This window comes from Centroberyx affinis, unplaced genomic scaffold (assembly GCF_046629955.1).
Source record: "Centroberyx affinis isolate AG114_WGS23_722 - 3 ecotype Tasmania unplaced genomic scaffold, CSIRO-AGI_Caff_v1 ptg004786l_1, whole genome shotgun sequence".
Lineage (NCBI taxonomy): Eukaryota > Metazoa > Chordata > Actinopteri > Beryciformes > Berycidae > Centroberyx > Centroberyx affinis.
This window is the reverse complement of record NW_027282324.1, coordinates 192,501-209,074: the sequence shown is the minus strand read 5'-3', so window position 1 is coordinate 209,074 and position 16,574 is coordinate 192,501. Positions and strand designations below refer to the sequence as shown.

The 16,574-nt window shown below is 45.8% G+C and overlaps 1 protein-coding gene across 1 annotated transcript in view; it reads right to left on the bottom strand.

Moving 5' to 3' along the window:
• The window catches only part of b4galnt4a (beta-1,4-N-acetyl-galactosaminyl transferase 4a), a 125,611-nt gene continuing 109,037 nt past the window's right edge, over window positions 1–16,574 (bottom strand). Inside the window, exons 9-20 of the mRNA XM_071545171.1 lie at window positions 9,506–9,572; window positions 6,963–7,139; window positions 6,418–6,527; window positions 5,654–5,754; window positions 5,343–5,416; window positions 3,675–5,250; window positions 2,757–3,136; window positions 2,361–2,514; window positions 2,164–2,236; window positions 1,058–1,211; window positions 607–733; window positions 1–115 (exon numbers count right to left, since the gene is read on the bottom strand). Coding sequence (XP_071401272.1) covers window positions 1–115; window positions 607–733; window positions 1,058–1,211; window positions 2,164–2,236; window positions 2,361–2,514; window positions 2,757–3,136; window positions 3,675–5,250; window positions 5,343–5,416; window positions 5,654–5,754; window positions 6,418–6,527; window positions 6,963–7,139; window positions 9,506–9,572 — 3,108 coding nt within the window. The remainder of the gene's footprint in view (window positions 116–606; window positions 734–1,057; window positions 1,212–2,163; window positions 2,237–2,360; window positions 2,515–2,756; window positions 3,137–3,674; window positions 5,251–5,342; window positions 5,417–5,653; window positions 5,755–6,417; window positions 6,528–6,962; window positions 7,140–9,505; window positions 9,573–16,574) is intronic.

Below are 16,574 nucleotides of genomic sequence, written 5' to 3'. Positions count from 1 at the left end.
CTATCCCTTGGGAGTTTTCTTGTTCTGGGCGTTCCACATGCCTCGTTTGGAGTGGTAATAGTGGAAGAAGTTCCTCAACCGTAGTCGCTCCACCTCCAAACCATTCTGCAGCACCCTAGAGGGGGAGCAACACTAGGTTAAAAACTTCTATCTCATGTTTTAGAAACATTAGGTTAAAAATTGTAGCAATGGTCACTCTTTCATTTTTTCAAAACGCTGGTGTTACGCCTCAGCCTAGGGGAAACCCGGGCGCAACATAAAAGGATGGTAAAACAATAGTAGCAACTGTCCTTTACTCATCTTCAAAAAACTCAAGACCAGAACTGTAACCAGGAGTTGTCTTCAATTGTCTGATTAGGTTTCTTTCTCTTTTTCTTTTGTTCTTTTATCTGATTGCTCCTACATCCTAAGTATCTAATCATTGGGACAAACTAACTGCCAAACTAACTAACTAAAAGAGGACATTCACCATATACAGTTGAGCTACCACACTGATAAAATGATTAATCCAAGAGACAAATCTAAATATTGAAGTATCTGAAGTGATGCACAACATAGTGTAACATTGTAGCACTGTGTCTCCTGTGGTAACTGTTGCTGGGTTACCTGTCCAGTAGCTCCCAGTCCTCTCCACCCCAGCGGTCCTTGAATTCCTCCGTGTTCATCCCTCCAATCTTATCAAAATCGGACTTATAGATTCCAAATAGGCCAAAGCCATTTACCTCCCAGTAACCTGCGGAGAGAAGAAAAATAAACAATGTTAATAAGAACTAAGAGACAATTGCAGGCCATTGCATCAATGGTGAATATGATAAAAGGAAAGCTTGATGCATATACATGGTGCGGGTGTGTGTATTATGCATGTAAATACACACACCCGCACCAGTCTGTATTACACATTCAAAGTTAAGTAGCTGTCTGTAATTCATGCAATCCCTCACCAGGGGATTGAGTTTGAGCTGTGAGTCACACTAAAAACGTCTGAACTTATAAAAATGTATAATTGGTGTTTCTGTGTTTGTGTGTGTGTGTGTGTGTGTGTGTGTGTGTGTGTTACCGTCAGGCTCCTGCGGTGAGCTGCCGCAGCCGAGTCTCATGACGATGGGGGCGAAGGCGAGGCGTCCCTCCACACAGTGCTTCCTGATGTTCTCCAGGATGTTGAGAGGGAAGTGGATGTGCAGGTCACAAAGGAACACTATGCTGTGGCTGTCCTGCAAGAGCAAACAATCACACACAGTCATTAGGTCTAAGTCTGTTAAATAAAGCAAAATGATATATAAAAAGGTCATTACAAAGTGCAAATAATGTAATTTCGATGGAGAGCTTGTGAAATTGTGATGGGCAAGCCGTCTCATTTGTGATTACTACAGCAGAATAAAATGGAGCTAATACCGCAATTCATTTTTCTGCCCCACGATATGTATTGTCACATTTTTGTATTATATATTATATATATATTATGTATATATTGAATTTCGCTATATTGTCCCATCCCTAGTGTATGCAAGTGCAAGTCCACATACACCTAGTGGGATTCAGGATTAGAGAAAATGGAGAAATCTGAGCTCAGCGTCTTTATTTCCAGAGCCCCCGGGTCACTCAGAGATGAGTGACGGCACTGTCATCCCACCGTGACAGCACTGACACTCAACTGACGGATCAATGTCTGTCCAGATTCCCGGACACTCCACACACCCGTGGGTGGGTGTGCACGTGTGTGAGATGGAGAGAGAGAGCCAGAGAGAGAGAGAGGGGGGTATACACAAATAATCTGTGATAGGTAGTGTATGTGACAGCTATGACTTACACATGACAGTGGAAAGGCAACTAACTGTCTGACCGATTCCCTGTCAGCCACAGCTGTGCCCCATGGGAGAGGGTGAAGGGAGGCAGGGTGAGGCGGGGAGATAAGGGTGAAGATCCACAGCACATGACACACAGGCCTCGCCATGATGTATTCATTATGCATGAGTGTTCTTTCTGTCTGTCCATCAGCCAACGAAGGTCATTTGGTCAATATGACTGGGCTGACCTTCACTGAGTGGCTTTTTCTGCCAGCCTGTTGCCACTGTTGTCTTTCTCTCATAGCTAGAATATGTGTGTGTGTGTGTGTGTGTGTGTATGTGTGTGTGTGTGTGTGTGCATGCCCACAGCTTCTCATACCTCAATAGTATCCACTCCGATCTGCAGTCCCGCTGAGCGCTCAAAGTTCCCTTCTCTCCTAAGATACTCATATCTGCCGAAACACAAATGTACACAAAATCACTGTTAGTTACCTTAGTTATATCATTTAGCTGGTCTCTCTCTCCCTCTCTCTCTCAAACACGCACATACACATACACACACACACACACACACACCTGGGCACAGTGCTCTCTCTAAGTGCCTGCTCCACATCCATGTCTTCACTCTCAAAGTCGACGATGATGATGCTGAAATTGTCGTCCTTGGTCTGCCGATGCAGATTTTCCATGTCAGAGATAAACTGCTGTACCCAGCGAGCCTGGTTCTTCACTGCAGGGTGGAAACGAGAGGGAGAAAAAATGGAGAGCAAAGTTAGGAAACATTTTGAAAGAAATGATTCTTCAACTGTATTATCACAACATGCTGACAATGCTCATTCCTGTGGATAAGTGGATAAGCGTGCCAGCTATGTGCCTAAAAAGCAGCAACACACTTCAGTTTCAATGTAGTTTGTACTTCACACTATTGGTCTCCCTGGAAACAGAGTTAATCAAATTCCCCCATGAACTGACCTGGCACCACAAAGTGCACCATGACGTCCCTCCTCCACTGCAGCATGACCGGCTGGCAGAGCAGGGGCTTGGCGTAGGCCGTGCCCCAGGGGGTGGCTCCGGGCCGGGCGGGGGGTCTGGTGGAGGGAGGGGGCGGCGGGGTGGTGAGGCCGGAGGTGGCGGCGGAGGGGGCCGAGGCCGGCGCAGAGGCCGGGGCGGAGTCGGTGTTCTCCAGGCTCTCCTCCCCCAGCCGGCTGCGGTGGAGCAGCAGGTAAATGTACTCGGACAGACGCACCACGCTGCGGCCTCGCTCCATCAGCTCCAGCTCCACCAAGTAGCGGTTCCCTCTGGCCGAATCGCGCCGCTTCTCAACGTTGATGATCCGCAGCAGGGTGTAGATCCTGGGACGGGGCAGAGAGAAAGTTAAGGAAACAACAGGCAGGTTGTGCATGCTCTGAAATGACAGGAATCTGAAAGAATGGGAAACACTATGACCGTTAAAACTCTCGGTCTATGTATGATTCATATACAGGGCAAATTAATGTTTTGCTGGAGGCAGGCCACTTCAAAAACACACAGTGAATTCAGCCCTAACCTGATATAGGAGGAAAATAAGAGCAGAGAAAAGTTAATGGCCAAGCTACTTTAAGCAAATAACATAGCAGAGTTTATAAGCACCACTGCAGAAAATGTTAATCAGCAAATAGAGGTCTGCCAACATGAACTCAAAGCACGGGTCTGCACCGGGGCATGACCAATATGTTCTCAGTGAAATTACTTCTTGCTTTACACAATGGTTAGCATAAGCGACCAAATTCAGGCTTATACAAGGCAGCAGGGAAATCACCCTTTGTTAAGTCTGGCATTATTCTCTCTCTCTGTCTCTCTCTCTCTCTCTCTCCCTCTCTCTCTCTCTCACTCTCTCACTCTCTCACTCACCCTCCATTGCGTTCATTGAGCTTCTCCATGTACTGGGCCAGTACATCCACCACCTCGCTCTCTGCCAGCTGGAGGTTGCCAGACACGTTGCAGCGCAGGTCGTTCCAGTCCGAACGCAGCAGCTCAAAGTCCATTGGGTTGACGGAGAAGGTCCGCTGCCAGTTGATGCTCTCCTCTGCCCAGCCTGGCCGAGCCTCGACCTCCTCATAGCTGTAGTCCGACATCCCGCCTTCCTCTGGCTCCGGCTCGGGATCCGGGTCTGCGTCGGGGTTAGAGCGGTTTGTGTCGGGGTCCTGGTCTGGTTCTGCGGGGTTGGGGTCCGGGTCAGGCTGCTGCTGGGACTCTGTGATCTCCGAGGTCCTGAGGTAAGAGGTGACCCGGGTTTGACCTTGTAGGGTGTCTTCTGTGGAGTTCAACCTTGGAGGAGGAGGGGGATCTTGGTGATGAGACAGTGGGGCCAGGGGGTCTCCTTTACTGGGTGGACCAGGGGTGACAGCAGCCTCTCTCTCTGGAGCCTGGTGCTGGAGCCCTTTCCTCTTGCTTTTGTCTGGTAGTCTTACCGCTGCCGCCCTGCTGGCTGCCCTCTGTACGACACTTTCACCCTGTTTGCTAATGGTTCCATTGCGTGGAGGAGTCTTGCCCTCTTTTGTGGGCGGGTTGGGCCAGAGCTGCGGGGCGCTAACCAGGCTCCTGCCCCCTGTTACCCCTGTCCCAGTGTGTGTTTTGGAACCCAGGTTGACCAGCCTGGTGGTCTTCCCGGTCTGGTACAGAAAGACGCCGGGGAACACCTCTCTAGGGTGGCGGGATGCCCTCTCCTCTCTCCGCTCCCTCCGCTGCTCCCTCTCCCTCTCCTTCTCTCTCTCCTTGGCGGGCCGCGGCCTGGTGATGTAGATCTTGTTCTCCTCCCTCTTCTCCTTCTTGTTGCCGGTGAGCTTGTTGTTGTTGTTGTCGCCGCGGAGGTGGGCGGTGTTGCTGTGGGCGGAGTTGCTGAGGATCTGCTTGGCTCGGCTGGCAAGGGCAGAGAGGGAGGTCTTTTGCGGGAACAGGAGCGAAGACTTGCTCAGTTTAGGGGGAGTCTCGGCTCCCCTCTCTCCCCCTCCTCCTCCTCCTCCTGTTCCTCCTCCTTTCCTGGCAGGGCCTAGCTCCGCGGGACCAGTGCGGATCCAGGACAGGGAGCGACCCCGGACCACATTGTCCACGTCGGGGTGCAGCACCTTGGGTTTGGGCTCTGGAGGTCCCTTTCTGGTGTCCTGCCTCCTGTTTCCCCTTGTATGGTCCCTTCCCCAGTCTCTGTCATCAGCCCTATCCATCTGTCCGGCTCTCTGGGGGAAGTGTCTCCTCTCTCTGCGGAGTACCATACCATTAACCGCCCCCTCCTCCTCCTCTTCTTCTTCCTCCTCCTCCTCCTCCTCTTCTACTTCTCTGCCAGCTGGTGTGGGTCCAGGCCTTGAGCGCTGATGGGAGGGCTTGGAGGTGTGGCTGGTCTGGCTGGGATGAGACGTCTTCTTGGAGGCCTGTGTGCCGACGATCTCTGCCTCGTCCTCTGGATCTACCACCTCTTCTTCCTCCAGGAAATCTGTAGACACACAAGAGGGAGTAAGTTGTGGAGAAAGTGTGTGCAAGTGTGTGTATGTATGCGTGTGTGACTGCGCATTCATTAATAGCTACCATCTGGGTTGGGGAAGAAGAACGGTCTGTCATCTTCCTCCTCATCCATCTTCATGTATTTGTAGAATCCAAACCTGGCAGACGCGGCGAGAGGCAGCACACACAGGCACACACAAATTAACAGAGTTTTAGAAGTTTCAATGTGCCTTACAGCGTCTCAAACTTAATCCCTTGGTGAGAGGTTGCATGAATCACAGCCATCAAATTCACAGAACACTTATTTCGCTTAATCAGTGCACTCCCTCACAGATACAAGACAGAGACAAATGTGCCATTAGTTCTCAGAGAGATAAAAGCAATAATGCCCTTACTTCTCTAAGTAGATTGGGGACTCCCTGTAGAAACACTTGTTCTCTCTCTCCATGTGGGTGAGACGTGTGAAGTCATTGGGGTAGACGAAAGACAGATACACCTGAAGAAAGGCAGAATGTCAATAACAAGTGGTACTGCATACAGAAATACCAATAAGATGACCTCTAAAAACACTGGTAAAGGTTATCACATCAAGCATTTCCTCACATTTAATTACTAGTATTTTATAAAGATTTGATAAATGTCAGCATTTCAATGAAGTCTGTCGCGATCTTTTACTAATCCTGTATTTTCTTATTGTGAGTCCCATCAAGGCTAAAATGGATTTGCAGTGTTATGCAGGGCGCTCACTTCTCTCTGCTGCTGCTGCTGCAGTAGCCCATGTTGTCCTAAGGGGGGTAGCAACACTCAACACTATCTGCCACCTACTCATTTCATGTAGTTTGATTCAGAAGAAGAGGTGAAGTCGTGGTAATGTCAAACCAACATGGACTTGGCCTCTCTGCTCCTTTGTTCTCTGTCCAGTGGATCTGAATATTATGCTGATTCTGTAAGGGGCTGCTTTTAGCAGGTTAAAGGACCACAGCTATAATTGGATGCACTCCTAATGACCCCTCAGGGCTATTGTTAGCAAGAACCGCCAATTAACCTGTTAACACACACAGACACACACACATATACACACACACACACACACACACACACACCCTGAGTAGCCATGTCTTTTGAGCCCCAGAGGGAGGGTGATGGAGAGGTGACTTACAAACTGCAGGCCCTGGTATCTGGCAATGGGAAAGTCTTTCACCACATAGGTCGGAGAGTAGAGACAGGCTGGCAGAACATTTTCCAGTCGGGAGGGGTCGATCATAGGGGCTGAGGAGAGAGAGAGAGAGAGAGAGAGGTAGGCAAGAATTTGAGATCTGAGAAAGAAAAAATTATCTTACAGAATATTCACTGTTCAAGATTAGATTTTGTCTGCGACACAATCTTGATAATCAAAGAACTGCAGGCTGGGGGGTAGTCAGGGCAACGACAGACAGAAAAAAGAGGAAAACACATACAGACAATGGAATTATGAGGAATGCAGCCAGCCAGCCAAACAAAACAACAAACAAACAAAATGACAGTCTGAATACAGTCAGACTGACAGCCGGAGAGACAGTCAGACGGCCAGACGGCTAGCCAGACAGCCAGTCAGTTAGAGAAAATGACAGTCTGAACACAGTCAGACTGACAGCGAGGCACAAGACTGGGGGAAAAAAGAGGACACAAAAGGGAAGTGTCAGAAATGATGACGGGCAGATTTACTGCTGTAGAAGGTGTCCCTGGGGTCCGGCTTCAGCATATCAGCTCCATGCTGCACCATACCGCCTCCCTCCAAGCCCTGGGCCTGGCCCTGGGGCTGAGGCTCCACCGGGAGACGGATGTGACTGGCCAAGGTCTGGGGGATGTGGTCCACACTGTTCATCTTCAAACTGGACTCATCTGAAAGACAGGGAGACAGATACAGATAGAGTGAGAGACACTGTTTGTTTTGACGCTTTGAACGACTGACACATTTGATTGATGTCGGCTAGGGGGAAAAAAATATTACGCCCTATTCTCCATACCCCCCAACAATCAGAGATCTTGATTGACCGTGAAAAGGAGAGATGAGGAGAATAAGGAGAAGACAAAGGGAGAGACAGAGACAAAAGAGCAGAGGAGGAACAACAGCCGAGAGGAAAGGATCAGGAGAAATTTGGAAGAAATGAAAAGAGAGCAGAGGAGAGTCATAATTATCCCAATCGATAGGAGGGAGGGAGGAGAGAGCGTGTGTGATTAATGGCATGTCAGGAGCGAGGCCTGATGGGAGAAATGCTTTATAATTAACAGGGTGGTCAGCATCGTTTTTATCCTCCGGAGAGGTGTGGTGTGCACATTTAGTGTGTGTGCGTGTGTACAGAGAAAACCTTTTCTAGACTTTCCTCTTCTAACAATAAGACATCTGTTGATCAGTTACCTGGTTTCCACTACACTGCCACACAAGCCTTGCCAAGACTAACTCATTATCTATGTCACTGAAATCCCCAAAACAAAACAAAACAAAACAAACAAGGAACTCTTCCTCTCTTTCTTTTGATTCAATTTGCATTATGTTGCCCAGAGAGAGGAAGTAGTTGGGCTATAATTTTAAATCAAATAATCGCATTCATTTCTGTATGACAACGACACTGAGTCGGCCCCCGCACGGTAATGTAGTGTGTGTGTGTGTGTGTGTGTGTGTGTGTGTGTGTGTGTGTGTGTGTGTGTGTGTGAGTGCGTGAGTGTGCGCGCGCGTGTGCTTTTATGTGTATTTTCATGGAAGCTGGACTATTAAAATAGATCTAATAAAAAAAAGCAATAAAACACCAATAAAAAGATGTACTGTCAAGCAGAATCAAAATGGGGTTGAAACCATGAGGGAACATCTGGTGCTGCGGAGAACTACTTTTCAATAAAAGTGCTATGCAAATTAAATTGCTGTAATGCGAATCATCCTGGCATATATAAGCATTTCATAACCAAATGATTCTTCAGCCATGATTATTGGAAAACATTCAACTCCTATTTCGAAAGGGAGCCGATGTGACCATGATGGTAGATGCTGAGACCACGACACCAACATTCATTTATTGGTGTATTATTTTGGAGTTGGGAAACATCCAAGAACCGCTGAGAAACCAGTGGGATACGAGAGTAATAATGCATTTCTTACACAGTTAGGAGAACTTGCACAAACACACTCCACTGCATAATTATCCCTCCTTTTCAAATGAGTGTTCCTTTTCACAATGATGTTAATTGGAAACTAATTGGAAAATAGAGACCTAATTAAACTCTGTCTGTAACACTGAAACACAAGTGTCCCTGGGAGAGCCGACATCTGTATCTCCTCCCTGTCACACAGGTTTAAATATCATACACTTGCAAGAGTGAGATAATGGAGAAAAAGAGTGAGAGAGAGAGAGGGAGAGGCAGAGATGGAAGGATGGGTGGAGACAGATGAGGAGATGGAAATCCCTCAATCCAGCAGGTGACCTCATATCTGAGGCCACTGCCACCTCTCCCTCCCTGTCACGGCTGCTCATAAACAAGAGGGCAGCGTCTGGCATACATCCCCAGCGCCTACCCATGGATCCTGCAGCTCTGCCCGGTCACTCTGTGGAGGAGCAGTCATTTTCCCTTGTTAACTGCAATGAATTCCTGTGACACATTGCTATTCTTGGTGCTATAGTTAGACATCCACTCAGGAACTAGAGCTCTCATTTTTTTTGCCACAAATGATACATATAGGGAAAGATATAGGATCTTTAAGATTATTCCTCTTCTCGTTGGCTATGTAACACATTCTCAAATTGACAAGCAATTACTGGAGCTGCTCTATTGACAGAGAAAAAAAAACATGACGTATGAGGAAAATATGAGGAAATACATATGTATGTATTTTAGCCCAATGAGCAACACCAAGGCCAAACCACTGGTCTCTATGGTTGAAGGATAGGAGAGGAGCGTATCTTGATTTTAAAAAGCCTGGCTCTGACATTAAAATAAACTGCTGATCGATACTAGACTAGACTAATGAAGTTGGGCTTTTTTATTGGACAATTTCCTCTTTCTGTTTGGCAAGCTCTCAGTCCAGCAAAAATATTTTCCCAGCATTAAAGACTCCCATGTGTCTCTAAGCCGCAACCATCAGAAAAGTTTAATGCCCATCATAATTCACTATGAAATTTAAAGGGTTTTTGATTACGAAGACAAGATGAATAGGAAGCATTCAATGCAATGAACACAACCCAGCCTGTGGAGCGGTAGGGCAGAGCAGCTCTTACCTGTGTAGAGGGAGATGTAGGCTGAGTCAATCACTTCATATTTCAAACCAGGGAGGAATGGCCGCCACTGTGTGTGAACGGAGAGAGCGAGAGAAAGGGGGAGTGGGTGGGAGAAAGAGAGAGAGGCAGAGAAAGAGACACAGAGAGAGAAGGGAGGCGTAAGAGAGAGAAGGGGGGGGGGAGGAAGCAAAATGTCAAGGTATGGAAAGTATGAGGTGTGCAGAAATCGTCCATCATGGTTTGTAGGCCTCGCTGTGACACTCTGGGTGTTATTGATCTGAGCAGCATTACAGGATCGATCTGACGTCAGCCTTTGTATACACACACTTAACCAGAGAGAGAAGAGGAAACAGAGAAAGGAAAGCATGGTACATGAACAGAGACCCAGAAACCAGGTTTAATAAGAAGATAAGGAGGGGAGAATGAGCAAAAGAGAGTGAAAGAGGTAACAGAGGAAAGCTGAGAAAATTTACTGAGAGCACAAGGAAGAATGGAGCCCTAAGCATAGGATGGGGGGTGGGGGGGTGGGGCTGGGTAGGTGTGAATGGGAGACTGATAATGACCAGAGAGCAAAGAGTAGCATGGAGAGAGAGAGAGGGAGAGACAAGCTACAATTCTTTTAAATAGATTCCACAATTACCACGTCACTTCTGGTTACCCAGGGTATAATCACAGGAGACAGGTCATTTTCCAACCCTTGGGCTGAGAATACAAATATAAACACCCTCCTCAGGCACATGCAAATGCCTCCACGTGCATATGCACACAACACACACACACACACATCCATACACAGTTTCGGGATTTGCTATCACGTGTCCACGCTTTGTCATTTACGTAGCACTGATAAAACGCACTGAATGCTGGTGTGTACAAGCCCAAATACAGCATTTATTATGCCACTATATCTATATTCTGTTGTACGCACAGAAACACACACGCACACACGCATAAACGACAAACAAGGACACAGAGCGGCAGCGTGATGAGCAGCAGCGGGGAGCGGCGCAGCGGGCCATCCAAGGCTGCGGCGTTGTGTCATTATTTCTGTGTGAATGTCCTCTCAAGGTCGAGTCAGAAGGCCCTTCCTTCTCAGGGATCAATGGAGCCCGGCGCTCTGCTACTGTCCCATCAGCCTTAAAGTCCAGCAAACACACACATACACACTTTGTATATTTGCACACGCAGGTATTTTACAGCTTTGTTGGAATTTCTCCCGTTACCTGTCTGACCCAATAGATTCTCTGATTGATTCCTGAGGGAGGTGGTATTGACCAGGTGCGTATGCAGGTGCTAGTGTGTGTGTGTGTGCGTGTATGCCTTATGTGCACATACACACATTATTTGTGATGTGTGTGTGAACGCGGGTGTGCGCCCTCTGTGTGTACGAATGCGTTTTCTGTGAAATAGTGTTGACAGGGAGCAGCGGGGAGAAGCAGAGGCCTACTCGCTGCTCGCTGGCCCCGCAAGTTCAACAGAGAGGAAAGAAAATCAATATCCAAGGGGAAATAATAAAAAGTACCAATCGCTGAGCAAAATGGCACCGGCAGCCAGCGGTGTTGCTTCATCATGTTTCATCATGCCTGGGCCAACTAGTGACATATGAGATTTTGATATTGTTTTCACTCAGCTGGATAAGAGTGTGTGTTGCACCACCTCAGAGCCTGGTGTTGATACCCAATGTAGTGATTCACACATGCTCGCATGCCAGCATGCACATACACACACACAGGTAGTCTGCCCTGGTTCCATCAGACAAGAGTTATATTTTATTTTTTTATTGCTGCAGAGCGAGCCGGCTGCCGGTTGATACTGTTCTGTTTGTTTCGCTCAATTCAACCGGCTGCACCAAAGCCTGAGGCGCTATTGATATGAAGTTGTTTTGTTAGCATGACAAATAAGAGGTAATGAAATAATGAAACTATCTGACCTTTCTCGGTTTAAGTAAAAAATCAATTAAGCTTTGAAGGCAACAAGATTAAAAAGGGAGCGAACACTTGCATACTGTACAAGTGGGATAACCAAGGCTTTAGCATTCTCACAATCCTGTCCTGGATATTCTGAGGAATAAATAAGTTAATATGTCCTTCATTATTTTTACAGTATCCTATCTGCAGGCAGGACCTGTGTGGTGCTGTCCTTGTTTACTGTAATCTGTGTCTCCTTCCATTACTCAAACCCTTCCAACACATTATCTTCTAATGAGTCATCTAATTTGCCGTGAAGTAAAGGGGGAATGAAGGGGAATGAGGAAGGAACGAAGAGGAGGGAAGATGTTGCTTTGAATTAGAGAGCTCCGACGGGAAAAGGCTACATGTCAGTTGCTTCACTCAGAGGGAGAACAGAGAGGTTTACTGTGGTCCGTCTATTCGCTCTCTCACACACACAATCACGCACACACACACCTGGCTGTAGGCTCTAATTGGTGGAGAGGTAAATAGAGAAATGTCTGTGGCAGAGTGGACAGCAGAACAAGACAGATGTTAACAAGCCTGCCGCCACCTGCCTGGGGGAACAAGACAAGACCAGAATAGGACTACACTGCTGCGTCTAAAAGAAAGAGAGTGAGAGAGAGACACACACAGACAACAAAAAACAAACAAACAGAGAAAGACACAGAAAGAGAGAGAGAAAGAATCTGGCAAAAGGGTTCCACTGTGCCCATAAAATAAAAATCTCCCTAATCCCAAAAGGGCTTTGGGGCTTCAGCAGAGACCCTTGCCTAGTCCAATACATATTGCTCATTTTCGACAATATGTATCGTTGTAATCCTTCCCAAGCACACATTGTGATTGATCTCTGTGGATTTGAGCCAGAGAGTTCTCAGTCAGCCCAGTAAGTGAGACAGTATCTGATAATGCAGGTATAAAAGAGCCAAATGCATCGGTGATAAATAGAAATGGAGTGTAATTTCATACTGGAGGCGAGGGAACGGGAAGCGCCTCTCACCGCTGCCAGTAATGTTAATAATCCCACTTTCCTTCACCACCTGCTTAGTCTGTGATCACTTCTTTGTTCTTGCTGACATGTCATGCCAATGAGAACATTTGTGTCCTCATGTCTTTCTGTTTCAGAATAAAAAAAATGAAGAAAAAGGGAAAGATGCTGGTTGTCCTCAGATGAAGGTCGGTTCTAACAGGTGCAAGAATCAACTTATTGTAAACTTTATGATTCTGCACACTGCAAACAAAAGGCTAGGACAAAAAAAGTCTACTTTAAAAAAAATGAATTGCATAAGTGCCCAACTCAAAGGTGGAAGTGGAAAAAGAAATATACTGTATATACAAAAGAACTACGGAGCAAACATTTCAGCTTCATGCTTTCATCAGTGCTCTGGCCCTTTAAATTGGGCACTTATGCAATAAATTCGTTTTTTCAAACTAGACTTCTTTGTCCTTGCCTTTTATTTGCAGTGTGCAGAATTATTTTCCTATTTTTCTGAATAAAAAAAGAAAATAAAAATGGGTGACTTGATTGAGGGTCACATGTTGTTAACAGGCCAGGAATTATGTCCCATAGTTGTGATGACAAAAGTGATAGCTAACAAGCTAATGTTAGCATGCGGTAATAACATACTAATAATTGTTTGTCTCCTTTGTGCAACCAGTGGAAAATACCAAAGAGTTGATTTGCACTTTTCTGCACTACAAATACATGAAATTTCCAAAAAAGAGTGGGAAAATATATTTATACGTCACTATGCATGACCAGCTTTTATTAGCCATGGTTAGCCAGTTAGCACTTCAGTGGTTTAAGGCAATTGGATTTTAATGTTTATGCATTTGTTTATCAAAATTAACAACAAAATGTGTGCAAGAGGACAAGATTAAGTTGTATTTATTGTTACAATGCAAGAAAAGTTATGACAGCTTTTGGTAGGAAGAGACAGAAAGTGTGAATTTTAACACTGGTGTTAATGGGGAGTCTGGTTTGTGGTTTATGGTGCTGCTCACTGACAGGCGTCTGGCAGCATCAAGGAAAGACTCCCGACAGGCCCAAAACAGATATCTCCCAAACAGCACACAAGACAGAGAGAGATTCTTTGTGTTTTGATGCTTTGGTGATATTGCTGTAGAACTTTCATGAAATGAAAAACAAAACTGAAAATTCAGAAATTGACAAGATGGCAGAAAGAAACAGTGAGAAAGAGAGAGTGATGCGAAATGGGACCTTAGCAAAGAAAATATAAACCAAAAACTACAGCATGGAAACAAGAAGAAAAGACGTTGACTGATTATACTCTCATTCCAATTGACAACAGAATAACACTAAACGTTTATATGCTAGAGGATAAATGACAGTTTCCATTCCCTGTCACATGACATGAAAACATTGCCTTGTTTTTCATGTCATATCATGTCTTGCCTGGGGATGAGGGAACAATATTCAAAGAGAGATGAGGAGGTGGATACAGAGACGGGGTGTTTGATTTTCTGTGCTGAATTATACATTAGCCAAAGTCTCTCAGACCAGACATTTCAGAAAGACAAATGAGCTCAATATCCATAGCAATTACTGGCGCGCCATAGTCAATGTGTCTACAGTGATGCCCTGTGCGCTCTGAGGTGAAGCTAGCCTGCTGGTTAGTCACACTAACACTCTTAGCGAGGACTGAAGCAAAGCTAACACGACAGGACATGCCAGCGCGCCTCTAAAACCTAAGGGGTTCGCTCTGCAACCACATTAATATGCTAAAACTTGTGACAAGGACATGGAGGTAATCTGGTCAACCTGATGTACTCTGTGCAGGGATAACAGGACTAACTGAAGCCTGGCCTGAATTAAAATGGATATGTGACCCGCGGACAAAGCTAGCATGACAGCACAGACCAAGCTGAACATGTAGAAATTGCTCAAATATGCTACCACTAACATAGCCAATGGCAGATTAAAAAAATCCCCAGTGCTAAAACACATGAGCGGAATGTAACCTGACACATTTAACATGACCTGAATATACTAACACCAGGGTGTCTGCAAGTTTCAGTTAAATTCATGACTTTTTGAGACCTTTTTTAGTGCCAGCTAGAATGAAATAGGTTATGAATCCAAATAACGCCACTGAAATATACATAAAAATAAACACAAGTGTACTGCAGACTGATCAGAGCAAAAGTCTGGGCGATCCTGAGCTGATTTCTAACCAGAAAAAACAGCATACTGCGGAACTGCAACAGTTTCAAGACCTCTGAAACTAATTCTAAGACTTGAAATGCTTTATTCAACCGTATCCAGGACCTTTTAAGGCACTGAGTTTATGTAATATAATCTCTGACATTTTAAAACATTAGCTCAACTAAAGGCTTCGAGGCCCTCCAGGATCAACAATGCCTGAGAGATCGCCCAGTGGTTTGGAGAACGACAGTGATGTTGGCGAGATCCTCGGGATTATAAGAAACAATCCCTATTGAGAATTTATGGGCGATTCTAAATAGCATTTTTTCACGATCCTCATAAAGATGTAGGGCCTGGATGATCGCTCAGTAATCATTGCAGCAGTATTGACTGGCAGTGACCTTGTCTAGGAGATGAGAGGACAAAAACCATGGCAGTAAAAGCATTCCCTGCCATTAAAGATCTACCGCCGCTGAGGGAAAGGTCAATGCCGGTGTTCCCTTTTTTCCCCCATACTCTGAACATGACCTATTGGAATGAAAGTGCCAACAGACAGAGTGAATTGAAACGCTATCTAACAAAAAATAAAATGTGTCTGACCAATGTGGCAGACAGCCTTGACCGTGTAAACAAAAAGACGTTGAGGAAGGAGGGAGGGAAAGGTAAATGATTAGAGAGAGGAGAGCGGCGGAGTGAAACCTGAAAAGGAAATTAAGGCGAAGAATACGAGCCCATATGGTTGAGAAGTGCTGAACTAGCGTTGACCCTAAAGGGTGTTGAAGTAGTAAAATAAGGGAGAGAAGGCTGAAATATAGGTAAAAGTAAAACACACACACACACACACACAATATACTTTCACAGCTGGCTCCAGTTCACACGGTCCACTACTGATTTATCTTGAGGAGGGAAGGCGTGAGGCAGATGTTGAGTGGTGTATTTGTGTGTGCATGTGTGTGTGTGTGAGCACGTGTGTATATCTTGGGGGTGGGGTAGATGTGTGTGTGTGTGTGTGTGTATATATATATTAATTGGTGGGCAGTTTTAGAGGTGGCCGGGCGCGAGCGATAAAACAGGCCCGTTAAAATCCAACATTTAAATCCCAGGCCTCTGCCTCTCCATAAACTTGCCATGACTAATTAAGGCTGGACTTTCTTCTCTTCCGTTCTCCCACTCCCTCCTTCTCTCAATCACACCGTTTAATGGCCAACACTTTTCCCTTCATGCTGTCAAATGACGAGCAAGAGCCTTTTTTCCATTAGGCCAGTGGAAAAGGTCCTGCGTTTCATTAAGAAGTATCCACAGGGAATCGGAGAAACTCAAAGCCACTACTGGTCACTGAATTTTCTACCGTCTCACGTATTCCACCGGCGCGATTTGTCATTCAAAAAACAACATTAATCACTCTGAAATTTTTTTTATTTGAAGTCAATTGAAGGGAAACACTGAGCTCACTCGGGTGTAGAGTGAATTGAAAGGGTTCAATCAGAGTGGGAGTTTGGTAACCTCCCTACTCATCTTAACAACTCAACAATCCCCTCATTCATTGGCCCGCTGCTCATACATATAAATACAGTTGTTTCCATTCCCCGGGGGAAGCGCAATGTATTCCTAACCTGTCTCCTCCTGTCTCAAACGCTGTTTATGTTCCGCCTTGCTGCAGCCATTCTCCCTAATTCATTCACGAGATGGAGAGCGAAGAGATGGACAGAGGAGAGAACAAGGTTTTTCGTTCTTTTTTTGCCCGAGAGGTAACTCTCAGACTCTGCTTATGCACAATCTGATATATACTCACTCTCTTTTTTAACAGCGATCGCTACTAAACAAACTAAATTCCCACAGGTACAGCCCACCTTTGACCACGCAATCACAGCTCGGCTCCGAATAAAGAAGAAAGAGCCGTGAATCCACGCTATCTGCTCTTTAACAAATGAGCGCCTGGGTTTCTGCGGATTTA